This window comes from Cetorhinus maximus, chromosome 17 (assembly GCF_964194155.1).
Source record: "Cetorhinus maximus chromosome 17, sCetMax3.hap1.1, whole genome shotgun sequence".
Taxonomy (NCBI): Eukaryota; Metazoa; Chordata; class Chondrichthyes; order Lamniformes; family Cetorhinidae; genus Cetorhinus; species Cetorhinus maximus.
Genome location: NC_135895.1, coordinates 54,832,292 through 54,847,429, shown reverse-complemented (window position 1 = coordinate 54,847,429; position 15,138 = coordinate 54,832,292). Strand labels below are relative to the sequence as shown.

Sequence of the window (15,138 nt, the reverse complement as noted above, 5' to 3'; positions counted from 1 at the left end):
ATCCCAAAGGAGCCGCGCCCCTAGCCAAGCTGTTCCAGTACAGCTACAAGACTGGCATCTACCGAGCTATGTGGAAAATTGCCCAGGTATGTCCTGTACACAAAAAGCAGGACAAGTCCAACCTGGCCAATTACCGCCCCATCAGTCTATTCTCCATCATCAGTAAAGTAATGGAAGGGATCATCAACAGTGCTATCAAGTGGCACTTGCTTAGCAATAACCTGCTCACTGACGCCCAGTTTGGGTTCCGCCAGGGCCACTCAGCTCCTGGCCTCATTACAGCCTTGGTTCAAACATGAACAAAAGAACTGAACTCCCAAGGTGAGATGAGAGTGACTGCCCTTGACATCAATGCCACATTTGACAGAGTGTGGCATTGAGGAGCCCTAGCAAAACTGGAGTCAATGGGAATCAGGAGGAAAGCTGTCTGCTGGTTGGAGTCATATCTAACATAAAGGAAGATGGTTGTGGCTGTTGGAGGTCAGTCATCTCAGCTCCAGGACATCACTGCAGGACTTCCTCAGGGTAGTGTCCTCGGCCCAAACATCTTCAGCTGTTTCATCAATGACCTTCCTTCCATCATAAGGTCAGAAGTGGGGATGTTCGCTGATGATTGCACGATATTCAGCACCGTTCATGACTCCTCAGATACTGAAGCAGTCCATGTTCAAATGCAGCAAGACCTGGACAATATCCAGGCTTGGGCTGACAAGTGGCAAGCAACATTTGCATTACACAAGTGTCAGGCAATGACCATCTCCAACAAGAGAGAATCTAACCATCACCCCTTGACATTCAATGGCCTTACCATCACTGAATCCCCCACTATCAATATCCTGGGGGTTACCATTGACCAGAAACTGAACTGGACCAGCCATATAAATACTGTGGCTACAAGAGCAGGTCAGAGGCTAGGAATTGTGCGACGAGCAACCCACCTCCTGACTTCCCAAAGCTTGTCCACAATCTACAAGCACAAGTCAGGAGTGTGATGGAATACTCCCCACTTGCCTGGTTGAGTGCAGCTCCCATAACACTCAAAAAGCTTGACACTGTCCAAGACAAAGCAGCCCATTTGATTGGCATCACATTTACAAACATTCACTCCCTCCAACACCAATGCACAGTAGCAGCAGTGTGTACCATCTACAAGATGCAGTGCAGGGATTCATCAAGGCTCCTTAGACAGCACCTTCCATACCCACAACCACTACCATCTAGAAGGACAAGGGCAGCAGATACATGGGCACACCACCACCTGGAAGTTCCCCTCCAAGTCACTCACCATCCTGACTTGGAAATATATCGCTGTTCCTTCACTGTCACTGGGTCAAAATCCTGGAACTCTCTTCCTAACAGCACTGTGGGTTTACCTACACCACAGGGACTGCAGCGGTTCAAGAAGGCAGCTCACCACCACCTTCCGAAGGGCATCTAGAGATGGGCAATAAATGCTGGCCCAGCCAGCGAATCCCACATGCCCTGGATGAATAAATAAAACAAGCGTGCAACCCAGATCCATAAGTCCCCACAAACTGGTGACCAAGATCCAACAAACTGGCGACGAGGAGAAAGTGAGGAAAACGCGAAGATACAATAAACTGGCTTCGACAATAAAACAAGTTAACAAAAGAAATCAAGAGAAACAAAATCAGGCTGTACCTCGCACGGTAATTGTAAGTAGAATTTCCGTCCTAATCATCAAAGCAATCCCCTCACAGAATGCCGCAATTCAGAAGAATTGACCCTTTCGATCCAGCGACGGATTATTGGTCTCAATATATTGAACGCCTCGCGTTCTTTTTCCAAGCGAGTGACATTGTAGGGGAAGAGGAAAGGTGAGCGATCCTCTTATCTACGTGTGGGAGTAAAGCCTGTGGCTTGATTCAAAGTTTGACAGCACCTAGTGCCCCAGATTCGAAAGTTTTGATAAATTGGTGAACCTCTTAAAAATGGCCATTACCAGCCAAGGCCTGCTTCTTGATGCAGCGATTCAAATTTAACTCAGAAATAGAGCCCCTGGGTAGACAGTTGTTTGTTATGTGGCAATATGTGGCAAGTTTGAAGCAGTTAACAAAACATTGAGAGTTTGGTACATCTTTAAATGACATGCTCAGAGATCATTTAACGTGTGGTGTGAATGAGGACATGATTCAGAAGAGATCATTGAAACAAATTTGGATTTTAAGAATGCGCTAGAGATAGCACTGGCCATGCAAAATGCAGTAAAGGATTCAAAAACCATACAGGGAGTGCAAAACGTTGGGCGGGAAGCCTCAGCCAAAAAGGGCGCAAAAATGCAAGACTCTGCCGAGAAGCGGGAAACAGCCACTGCTAGCAGACAAATAAAAAGAAATGACTTAGCAACAAAAGCAAGGAATAATTGCAACAGAGGTGGAAACAGACAACCTTATAACAATTGGCAGTTTGAAAAAATTGAATGTTTTTATTGTCATCAAAATGGACACCTAATGAGACAGTGTAAGGAAAGAATCAGGCATACTTTCAAACAAAAGAAAAAACCCTATGAGATCCACAATGTAGAAGAGCCTGAAGCAGCAAATTCAGATATTATTCATTATTTAATTTGAAGGTTGGAATAACAGAACCAATATATGTAATAGTGAAGGTAAAGGGCAGACCTATTAGAATGGAAGTGGACTCAGGAGCTTCCACTACAATGATTGGTGAACACACCTTCAAATACCTGAATTATGGTGAACATAAATTAAATTTGGAAGAAACTGATGCCCAATTAAAAATTTACATGGAGAAAACATCCAAGTCAAAGGTATAAGCAGAGTTACCGCCCGTTACGGAACCCATTGGTGAAACTACCCTTGATGGTGGTAGCAGGCGAGAGGCCAAGTCTCCTTGGATGAAACTGGCTAAAGGAGATTAAGTTAGAATGGGCTGAAATTTTCCAGTTGAGAGCAAGTGGGTTATCAGAGCTGCTACAAAAATACATCTCAGTCTTCAAGGATGAACTTGGGAAGATCCAGGGGCTGCAAACAAAAATTCATATGGATCCAGAGGCAACCCCCCGATTTATGAAGGCAAGACCAGTACCTTATGCACTTCAGGAGAAGGTCAACACCAAACTGAACAGATTAGAGAAACAGAGTGTTGTACAACCTGTGCAGTTCTCAGAATGGGCAGCACCAACCGTACCCATCCTTAAACCTGACCAAAGCATTCAAATTTGTGGAGACTACAAATTGACAGTTAATAAAGTGGCTAAGCTGGACAGACACCCCATACCAAAAATTGAAGACCTATATGCTAAGTTGGCAGGTGGAACCGCCTACACGAAGCTTGAAATGAGTCATGCTTATCGACAGCTAGAGTTAGAGAAGGCCTTCCGGAAATTTGTCACAATTAATACACACAAAGGATTGTACCAATACACCCGCTGGCCTTTTGGAGTCTCCTCAGTTTGCGCCATATTCCAGAGAACAATGGAAAGTTTATAGCAGGGACTGCCCCATGTTATAGTTTATTTAGATGATGTTCTAGTGACAGGACTCACTGAAAAGGAACATTTGGCAAACTTAGAAGAAGTCTTAAAACGTTTCTTACAGGCTGGAGTGTGTTTAAGAAAAGAAAAGTGCACGTTCCAAGCGAGGGAGGTAATCCATTTGGGTCAGCAGGTAGATTCACAAGGCCTCTGCCTGGTTGAGGAAAATGTGTGAGCCATAAGAGAGGCACCCACACCAAAGAACACCTCCAAGCTCAAATCATTCTTAGGAATGATCAATTATTGTGGGTGTTTCTTACCCAATTTGTCGACAGAACTGGCACCTCTATTATCAACTTGAGAAGAACCAAAGTCGGTCTTGGGAGACACCACAGAAAGAAGCTTTCACTAATGTAAAAAAATTGTTGCACTCATCCAACCTATTAGTACATTATGACCAGAGGAAAGAACTGGTGTTGATATGTGACACATCTCCCTGTGGAGTAGGAGCAGTGCTCTCCCATTGATTGGATGATGGCATGGAACAGCCTATGGGATATGTCTCAAGAATGCTCACCACAGCAGAAAATAGATACTCTCAGATAGGAAAAAAAGGCCTCTCAACCATCTTTGGCGTCAGGAAGTTTCACCAGTATGTACACAGCTATCATTTTACTATCATTTCAGACTACAAGCCATTGCTAGGATTGTTCAGTGAGGACAAGGCTATACCACCCATAGCCTCAGCAAGAATACAATGATGGATGTTGATCCTGGCAGCCTACAAGTATACTCTCATTCATATGCTTGGAAATCAAATTGCAAATGCTGATGTACTGAGTCATTTGCCCTTACAAGAAAAAGATGAAGATGTCCCAGTCCCACAAGAACTAGTTTAGTTGTTGAATTTCTTGGATTCATCACTGATATATGATAGACAGATCAGAGACTGGACAAGTCGAGGCCCAGTCTTATCCAAAGTACGAGAACAAGTGCTTCATGGTTGGTCACAATGGCATGTGTCTGATGAAATAAAACCGTACTTCAACAGAAGACTTGAAATAACCAACCAGGATGGTATCTTATTGTGGGGAACTCGAGTGATTGTTCCTCCAAAAGGAAGAAAGCCATTGTTGATTGAACAACATAGTGCACATCCAGGAATTCCCCGAATGAAGACCATAGCATGCAGCTATCTATGGTGGCCTGGGATGGCTGGAGGAATAGAGAGCTTAGTAAAGAATTGTGTACAGTGTCAGAAATTGCAAAAGTTACCTACAGCTCCATTACACCCTTGGGAGTGACCAGGAAGGCTATGGGTACGATTACATATTGACTACGTGGGACCTTTTATGGGAACAACTGCTTATTGTTAATACCCACTCAAAATGGATGGACATATATGAAGTGAAGTCACCAACATCTTCTGCCACAATTAAGAAGCTACGTCAAAGTTTTGCCATTCACCAGAAGTGGTCATAATGGCACGGCATTTACGAGTGCTGAGTTTCAGCGGTTTATCAGCCTCAAAGGTTTCACACATGTAAAAACTTCACCGTACCATCCTTCCTCAAATGGGCTGGCCAAAAGAGCGGTTCAAGCATTCAAGGCTGGCATGAAGAAATTAACTGGAGATTCCATAGCAACCATGCTTTCGTTTCCATTATAGGACCACCCTCACACAACAACTGATGTCACACCTGCGGAATTATTGATGAAACGCCGTCTCAGGATGGGATTGAGCTTAATAATGCCGAATTTAAGGGGGAAGGTGGAAAGGAGTCAGAGAGGTCAGAGAATTAGACATGACTGGCATATGACAGGAAGTTTACTGTAGGAGAGACGGTATATATGAAGAACTTTGGAGAAGGACCAAAGTGGTTATCGGGAAATAAGTGCCTGGACCTCTGTCTTACCACGTGAAGATGGAAGGATGAGTCATACGGAGACATGTGGATCATCTAAGGTAGAAAGAAAAAAGTCACCAAGAAATGATTCCACCACTGTTCACGACCGAGTGAGCGTTTCCTGTTGAGAGAACTCAACCGAGTGCAGATGTGTCAGATGTACCTGTTATATCTGCAAGAATTGAGGAAACAGATTTGTAGGTACCTGCCGAAGAACCTGATGTTCAGACAACTCCAGGAAAGGAGGTTCCTGACAAAGCATCTGAAGCTGTAGAGCTGAGACGTTCTACACGCACAAGGAAACCCCCCGAAAGGCTGAATTTGTAAGTTACTTATCTGTGTAAATAATTTGCTATTTTGAGAAAATTGTACTTAGAAACGTAAAATGTGTTTCCGAGAAAAGGGGGAGGGATGTGGTAATTATGGTTTTATGTAATGTGTAGTATACCTTTAAGAAGGATTTTTTAAAAGAAGATTACGCGATCTCATGTAACTAATAGAGGAGTAGCGCGGGCTACCTCTGTAGTAAGAGTTAGGAGCAGAAGTATGGAGACAGGGTTTGAGTTGAAAGCACACAAGTGTAGTTGCTGAGTACCCTTGTAAATAAACAAAGTATGCTTCACCTAAGAACTGTCTGCTGATCAACTCTGTCTATTGTACTAACTCGGCCAACGCAAAACAAGCATGCAACCCGGATCCATAAGTCCCCACAAACTGGGGATCCAACACTCGGCCTCAGTCTTCCAGATCCGACTTCCACCAGCAAGGCCCACTTTGGTGACTCCTTGTACCATTAAATCTCCAAAGGTTCCATCGGTTCTGTCCCCCTCCTTTCAAGCAGAAAACCAATTCTCACAAGCATCTTGTTTGATTGTTAACATAAAACAGCCCTTCTCTGCTCTTCGCAGTAGTAACTGCTTTTTTTCTCCCACAGCAATATCTGCTTTCTCTCTCTCTCTCTCTCTCTCTCTGCGTCTCATAAAGAAGTTGTCCCTTTACTGTGAGTTACTCTGTGCAGGTGTGAAAGCTATCACTTGATTTCAATAGGTTTCTTTTTGCGTTTCATCCCATGGCAACCAGACCTTTATAGGCATGTCTCTGAGCTGGAGTGCTTCTGGAATTCTCAGTCTCACCTTAAATTAGAGGAGGTATTTTAGAATATAACATTTTTGTAAATGCCAGCATCCTTAACATAAGGGAACAATACTAAATTGGCTATCTTTTTGAAGGGTTGACGAGTGGCTTGTGTAGTAATACTAAATGCACCTGTAAAGAATTCCCACTTATGTGAAATTCCAGAACCCTGTTCCTGCTGCTGGTATTGTACCCAACATGACTTAGCACTTTATGAATAGAAGAGGGGATTATAAATTCAGCTCATAGCAATAAACATTCATTTTCAATTTTTGTTCGGGCTGGGGTGTGCATAGACATGAAAATAAAAAGTTATGTAGCTGTATTTGATATTTAAAAATTCACACTTGTTGACACTGAGAATCAGTAGATGTACCGTACTTAGATTTCCAGAAGGTATTTGATAAAGTGCCACATCAAAGGTTATTGTGTAAAATTAAAGCTCATGGTGTAGAGGGTAACATATTGGCATGGATAGAAGACTGGCTGGCTAACAGGCAGCAGAGAGTAGGCATAAATGGGTCATTTTCAGGTTGGGAAGGTGTAATGAGTGGTGTGGCACAGGGATCAGTGCTGGGACCATAACTGTTTACAGTTTATATAAATGACTTGGATGAAGGGATGGATGGGATGGTTGCCAAATTTTCTGATGACACAGAGCTCGGTAGGAAAGTAAGTTGTGAAGAGGACAAAAGGAGGCTACAAAAAGATATAGATAGGTTAAGTGAGTGGACAAAGATCTGGCAAATGGAGTATAATGTGGGAGAATGTGAAATTGTCCATTTTGGCAGGAAGAATAAAAGAGAAGCATATGATCTAAATGGTGAGAGATTGCAAAGTTCTCAAATGCAGAAGGTTCTGGGTGTCTTAGTGCATGAATTGCAAAAGGCTAGTATGCAGGTACAGCAAGTAATTAGGCAAACTAATAGAATGTTATCATTTATTGCAAGGGGAATTGAATACAAAATTAAGGAGGTTATGCTTCAGTTATACAGAACAATAATGAGACCACACTGGAGTATTGGTCACCTTATTTAAGAAAGGATGTAAAAGCGTTGGAAGCAGTTCAGAAAAGGTTTACCAGACTAATACCTGGAATGGGTGGGTTGTCTTATGAGGAAAGGTTGGACAGGCTAGACTTGTATCCACTGGAGTTTAGAAGAGTAAAAGGTGACTTGATTGAAACATATAAGATCCTGAGGGGTCTTGACAGGGTGGATGTGGAGAGGATGTTCCCTCTTGTGGGAGAATTTAGAACTAAGGGTCACTGTTTAAAAATAAGGAGTCACCCATTTAAAATGGAGATGAGGCAATTTTTTTTCTGTGAGGGTCGTGAGTCTTTAGAACTCTCTTCCTGAAAAGGTGGTGGAAACAGAGTCTTTGAATATTTTTAAGGCAGATGTGGATAGATTCTTCGTAAGCAAGAGGGTAGTAGGTTACCGGGGTAGGCGGGATGCAGATTTAAGGTTACTATCAGATCAGCCATGATCTAATTAAATGGCAGAGCAGGCTCAGGGGGCTGAATTGCCTACTCCTGCTCCTTGTTTGTATGTACACTAAAATATATAATCTTTTGGTTACACAGTATCGAACCAAGATCGTTCCAATAGTCATTTCTGTCAAAGTAGCAGGATCTGAAGCTGCCACAAGAATGCCTTTAATCTATGGAATTCAAGGTGACAATGACTCCGAAATAATTCAGAACATTTCCTTGGACATCACCCCACCTCCAGAAATTATATACAAATCAGGGCCAGGTTCAAGTGATGGGATGAATGTTCTTGGCATTGTTATATTTTCTGCAACAATGGGTGAGTTTTTTTTTTAAGCAGAACATCTTCTGTCAAACTATGCAACAAGTATCAATGTACAGATTATTTAATGGGAAGATTTTCATCTCTGATTTCCTGTTCTATGTGTCGTTTCTTCAGCGAAGAAGCATGCCTATAATTTAAAATCTCTGCTTATCTCTATAAGTCTTCTTATCCTGATGTATGAGATCTTTTTTCCTGAATTAAAACAAGAAGTACCTTGTAATTAAGATTCTATACAAAAATGACAACATTTTAATACTTTATATGCATTTTGTATTATAGTTCATCACCTAACATTGCTTTTGCATCACTAATGTGCCTTTGATCATCAATCCTTCATATAGTGTAAGACTACAAAATAATGTTCAATCAAGGGACACAGCACCAATTAGTGACTTACTATAGGGCCACTCTTGCACATCACCATAATGTAACTCCATATTCTTAATTTCAACAGTAATATACATACCATTTATAAAGGAAGAAGAAGATTTTATTGCTTTTTCTCAAAGGAAAAATTGAAGGAAATTTTAGTTCTTTTTATCCAACATTAATACTCTTGCCTTGGGTAAATAATGTTTTCTAAGGTAATTTCTTGAAAGCTTATGATTGCACATCAGTTAAATTCAAGCCTCACCCCATTCTGCCCACTGAATTTGATTAATTAAAATTATAAATAGCATTTTATTAATCGGTCATATGTTTATTTACTATGCCGGAGAGACAGATTCAAACTGTGAAATTTTTATATGTATTTAGACCATAAGGCATAGGAGCAGAAATTAGGCCATTCAGCCCATCGAGTCTGCTCCGCCATTCAATCATGGTTGCTAAGTTTCTCAACCCCATTCTCCCGCCTTCTCCCCGTAACCTTTGATCCCCTTACCAATCAAGAACCTATCTATCTCGGTCTTAAATACACTCAATGACCTGGCCTCCACAGCCTTCTGTGGCAATGAATTCCATAGATTCACCACTCTCTGGCTAAAGAAGTTTCTCCTCATCTCTGTTCTAAAAGGTCTTCCCTTTACTCTGAGGCTGTGCCCTTGGGTCCTAGTCTCTCCTACTAATGGAAACATCTTCCCCACGTCCACTCTATCCAGGCCTTTCAGTATTCTGTAAGTTTCAATCAGATCCCCCCTCATCCTTCTAAACTCCATCGAGTAAAGACCCAGAGTCCTCAAACGTTCCTCATATGTTAAGCCTTTCATTCCTGGGATCATTCTCGTGAACCTCCTCTGGACCCTCTCAGCACATCCTTCCTGAGATACGGGGCCCAAAATTGCTCACAATATTCTAAATGTGGTCTGACCAGAGCCTTGTAAAGCCTCAGCAGCACATCCCTGCTTTTATATTCTAGTCCTCCCGAAATAAATGCCATTTGCCTTCCTAACTACCGACTCAACCTGCAAGTTAACCTTAAGAGAATCTTGGACTAGGACTCCCAAGTCCCTTTGCACTCCAGATTTCTGAATTCTTTCCCCATTTAGAAAATAGTCTATGCCTCTGTTCTTCCTACCAAAGTGCATGACCTCACACTTCCCCACGTTGTATCCCATCTGCCACTTCTTTGCCCATTCTCCTAACCTGTCCAAATCCTTCTGCAGCCTCCCCGCCTCCTCAATACTACCTGTCCCTCCACCTATCTTTGTATCATCTGCAAACTTAGCCAGGATGCCCTCAGTTCCTTCATCTAGATCATTAATGTATAAAGTGAAAAGTTGTGGTCCCAGCACTGACCCCTGTGGAACCCCACTAGTCACTGGCCGCCATCCTGAGAAGGACCCCCTTATCCCCACTCTCTGCCTCCTGCCAGACAGCCAATCTTCTATCCATGCTAGTACCTTGCCTCTAACACCATGAGATCTTATCTTACTGAGCAGCCTCCTGTGCAGCACCTTGTCAAAGGCCTTCTGGAAGTCCAAGTAGATAACATCCATTGGCTCTCCTTTGTCTAACCTACTCGTTACCTCCTCAAAGAATTCTAACAGATTTGTCAGGCATGACCTCCCCTTGATGAAACCATGCTGACTCTGCCCGATTTTACCATGCACTTCCAAGTATTCTGAAATCTCATCCTTAATAATGGACTCTAAAATCTTACCAACGACCGAGGTCAGGCTAATCCGCCTGTACTTTCCCGTCTTTTGCCTCACTCCCTTCTTAAACAGGGGAGTTACATTAGCGATTTTCCAGTCCTCTGGAACCCTCCCTGACTCCAGTGATTCCTGAACGATCGTCACTAACGCCTCCACTATCTCTTCAGCTATCTCCTTCAGAACTCTGGGGTGTAATCCATCTGGTCCAGGTGATTTATCCACCTTCAGACCTTTCAGTTTTCCTAGCACCTTCTCCTTGGTAATTGCCACCATACTCACCTCTGCCCCCCCGACTCTTTTGAACTTTGGGGATGTCACTCGTGTCTTCCACTGTGAAGACTGACGCAAAGTACCTATTCAGTTCCTCCGCCATTTCTTTGTTCCCCACTACTACTTCTCCAGCGTCATTTTCCAGCAGCCCAATGTCCACTTTTGCCTCTCTCTTACCCTTTATATATCTAAAAAAACTCTTGCAATCCTCTTTTATATTACTGGCTACCCTCATATTTAATCTTCTCCCTCCTTATTTCTGATATTTATTAAAGGAAAACTAGATTTACACATTTTTCATGGAATAAGTACAAACATTTTACTCAATGTTTGTGGCGATCTCTTGGAAAATTGTAAATGATTGATGGTAGGCTCAGATATCCCTTTCCCCAAATCTACTGTCGCCCCATGAATCCACCAGCGAGCTAAGCTCCACCTGCTGCTTCTTTTATTCAACCAAACCCCAGGTTCCCCTCCAGTGTGGTGACTGACCACAGCCCTCCATCCAAAGCTAGCAAATTCCAGGACCTCTACCCATGTTCTGTCAACTTCAAAATTGTTCCCATAGTGCATTAAAAGCCAAGGGTTGTTCCCAGTGCTGTTAAACGCCACATACCTCCATTGCTACTGCTAAAAGTCTGGTGCCTACTCCAACATGCAGTATATTCTTACTTTAAAAAAATGTAAACAGTATAAAAATTAAAGAGGCGAAGAGGATGTGAGGGGTGGAGTTCTGCAGGGGTCTGTACTAGGGCCTCAGTTTTTTATGATTTGCATCAATGACTTAGATGAGGGGAGTGAATTCATGGTAGCTAAATTTGAAGATGATACTTTCCTACCTACGTTTGTATGTTGTGAAGAGGACATGAGGAGGTTCAAGGTGGATTTGGTAGGTTGAGTGAGTGGGCAAAGATCTGGCAAATGGGGTTTAATGTGGGAAAATGTGAAGTTGTTCACTTTGGCGGGAAGAACAAAAAAGCAGAGTATTAAATGGAGAACGGCTGCATAATTCTGAGGTGCAGAGGGATCTAGGTGTTTTAGTACATGAGTCACAAAAAGTTAGTATGCAGGTACAGCAAGTAATTAAGAAGGCTAAAGGAACGTTACCCTTTATTACGAGAGGGACTGAACATAAAAGTAAGGATCTTATGCTTCAGTTATACAGGGCTTTGGTGAGTCCACATCTTGAATACTGTGTGTAGTTTCAGTCTCCTTATTTAAGGAAGGATGTAATTGCATTGGAGCTGGTTCAAAGGAGGTTTACTAGATTGATACCTGTGGCAGGATATTGAGCTCGGGGAGTGGGGCCCGCTCATCGACGTGTAAAATGGTGCAGGGTGACGTCGGGCAGAACTCCCGACGTCATTTAAATTTTCAGGGCGGCGGGGGTGCAGCTGAATTAGCTGTGCACCCACCGACCTGTCAACAGCCAACTGAGGCCATTTAAAAACTAATTGAAGTTAAGTTAAGTTTGGCGGGCAGGCCGGGAGCCCTGGCGGGCTTCAGAAAAAGCATAAAACCTCATCCACAGGCAGGATGAGGTTTCATGTAGGTTTTTAAAAATTTAATTAAAGTTTAATTAAAAGTGATAAAAACAAAAAAACTACTGTGGATGCTGGAAATCCAAAACAAAAACAGAATTACCTGGAAAAACTCAGCAGGTCTGGCAGCATCGGCAGAGAAGAAAAGAATTGACGTTTCAAGTCCTCATGACCCTTCCGCAGAACTGAGTAAAGTTAGGAGAGGGGTGAAATATAAGCTGATTTAAGGTGGGGTTGGGGGGGGTGGGGGGTGGGGGGAGAGAAGTTGGGGGTGGGTAGAGAAGTTGTGGGGGGGCGGGTGGTTGTAGAGACAAGCAAGCAGTGATAGGAGCAGATAAACAAAAGATGTCACAGACAAAAGGAACAAAGACGTGTTAAAGGTGGTGATATTATCTAAGAGAATGTGCTAATTAAGAATGGATGGCAGGACACTCAAGGTACAGCTCTAGTGGGGGTGGGGTGGAAAGACTGACAGGGCATTACAGATTTAAAAATAATGGAAATAGGTGGGAAAAGAAAAATCTATATAAATTATTGGAAAAAACAAAAGGGAGGGGGAAGAAACGGAAAAGGGGTGGGGATGGGGGAAGGAGTTTAAGATCTAAAGTTGTTGAATTCAATATTCAGCCCCGAAGGCTGTAAAGTGCCTAGTCGGAAGATGAGGTGCTGTTCCTCCAGTTTGCGTTGGGCTTCACTGGAACAATGCTGCAAGCCAAGGACAGACATGTGGGCAAGAGAGCAGGGTGGAGTGTTAAAATGGCAAGCGACAGGGAGGTTTGGGTATTTCTTGCGAACAGACCGCAGGTGTTCTGCAAAGCAGTCGCCCAGTTTGCGTTTGGTCTCTCCAATGTAGAGGAGACCGCATTGGGAGCAACGAATGCAGTAGACTAAGTTAGGGGAAATGCAAGTGAAATGCTGCTTCATTTGAAAGGAGTGTTTGGGCCCTTGGACGGTGAGGAGAGAGGAGGTGAAGGGGCAGGTGTTGCATCTTCTGCGTGGGCATGGGGAGGTGCCATAGGTGGGGGTTAAGGAGTAGGGGGTGATGGAGGAGTGGACCAGGGTGTCCCGGAGGGAACGATCCCTACGGAATGCCGCCGGGGGGGTGAAGGGAAGATGTGTTTGGTGGTGGCATCATGCTGGAGTTGGCGGAAAAGGCGGAGGATGATCCTTTGAATGCGGAGGCTGGTGTGGTGATAAGTGAGGACAAGGGGGACCCTATCATGTTTCTGGGAGGGAGGAGAAGGCGTGAGGGCGGATGCGCGGAAGATGGGCTGGATACGGTTGAGGGCCCTGTCAACGACCGTGGGTGGAAAACCTCGGTTAAGGAAGAAGGAGGACATGTCAGAGGAACTGTTTTTGAAGGTAGCATCATCAGAACAGATGCGACGGAGGCGAAGGAACTGAGAGAATAGGATGGAGTCCTTACAGGAAGCGGGGTGTGAGGAGCTGTAGTCGAGGTAGCTGTGGGATTCGGTAGGCTTGTAATGGATATTGGTCGGCAGTCTATCATCAGAAATTGAGACAGAGAGGTCAAGGAAGGGAAGGGAAGTTTCAGAGATGGACCATGTGGAGATTGGAAGCAAAATTAATAAATTTTTCTAGGTCCCGACGAGAGCATGAAGCCGCACTGAAGTAATCATCGATGTACCGGAGAAAGAGTTGTGGGAGGGGGCTGGAGTAGGACTGGAACAAGGAATGTTCCACATACCCCATAAAGAGACAGGCATAGCTGGGGCCCATGCGGGTACCCATAACCACACCTTTTATTTGGACTGTGACATCTTTTGATTATCTGCTCCTATCATTGCTTGCTTGTCCCTACAACCCCCACCCCCACAACTTCTTCTTCCATCCCCACCCACCACCTTAAACCAGCTTATATTTCACCCCTCTCCTAACCTTACTCAGTTCTGCGGAAGGGTCAAGAGGACTCGAAACGTCAACTCTTTTCTTCTCCGCCGATGCTGCCAGACCTGCTGAGTATTTCCAGGTAATTCTGTTTTTGTTTTTAATTAAAAGTGATGGACATGTCCCAACTCATGTGACAATGTCACATGAGGGGACATGTCAGGGAAATTTTATTTGTCTATATTTCACATTTTTGAATTTGGCATCGACCTTCCTGAGGCAGCACTTAGCCTCAGAGAGATGAGTGCGCTCTTTCACTTGCATGCGCAAAAGAGCGCACTCTCGGCTTAGGGAAACCACCCCCGCTCGCACAGGGCTTAGGTGCTTCCTGGCGGACGTCACGCTGGGCAAACCTTAATTGGCCCGCCCACGTAAAATGGCGGCGCGCCCCCAATTGGGAGTGCCGATCGGAGGCGCGCATGCATGCGCCTGCTCCTGAACTTTCCCCCCAATGGGGGGGAAAATTCTTACTCTGGAATGAGTGGGTTGTCTTATGAGGAAAGGTTGGACAGACTGGGAGTCTAGAGTTTAGAAGGGTGATGGGTGATTTGATTAAAGTAAACAAGATCCTGAACAGCCTTGATAAGGTGGACGTTGAAAGGATGTTTCCTCTTGTGGGTGAGTCCAGAACTAGGGGGCACTGTTTTAAAATTAGGGGTCACCCTTTTAGCACAGAGATGAGGAGAAATATTTTCCCTCAGAGGGTTGTTCGACTTTGGAATTCTCTGCCTCAGGTGGTGGAGGCAGGGCATTGAATATTTTAAATGCAGAGATAAATAGATTCTTGTTAGGCAAGGGAATCAAAAGTTACCGGGGTTAGATGGGAATGTGGAAATCGAAACACAAGAAGATCAGCCATGATCTTATTGAATGGGCTCGAGGGGCCGAATGGTCTACTCCTGTTCCTATTTCTTATGTTCTTATGTAAAATAATTGATATAATAATGAATGTCACTCATTTATTGTTTTCACAGAATAATGTTCAGAGTTGAGGAATTCAATTCCCAA

At 43.7% G+C, this 15,138-nt stretch overlaps 1 protein-coding gene across 1 annotated transcript in view; it reads left to right on the top strand.

Moving 5' to 3' along the window:
- slc1a7a (solute carrier family 1 member 7a) overlaps nt 1-15,138 on the top strand; it is a 78,416-nt gene that overhangs the window by 39,674 nt on the left and 23,604 nt on the right. Inside the window, exon 5 of the mRNA XM_078561913.1 lies at nt 8,084-8,309. Within this exon, the coding sequence (XP_078418039.1) occupies nt 8,084-8,309 (226 nt within the window). The remainder of the gene's footprint in view (nt 1-8,083; nt 8,310-15,138) is intronic.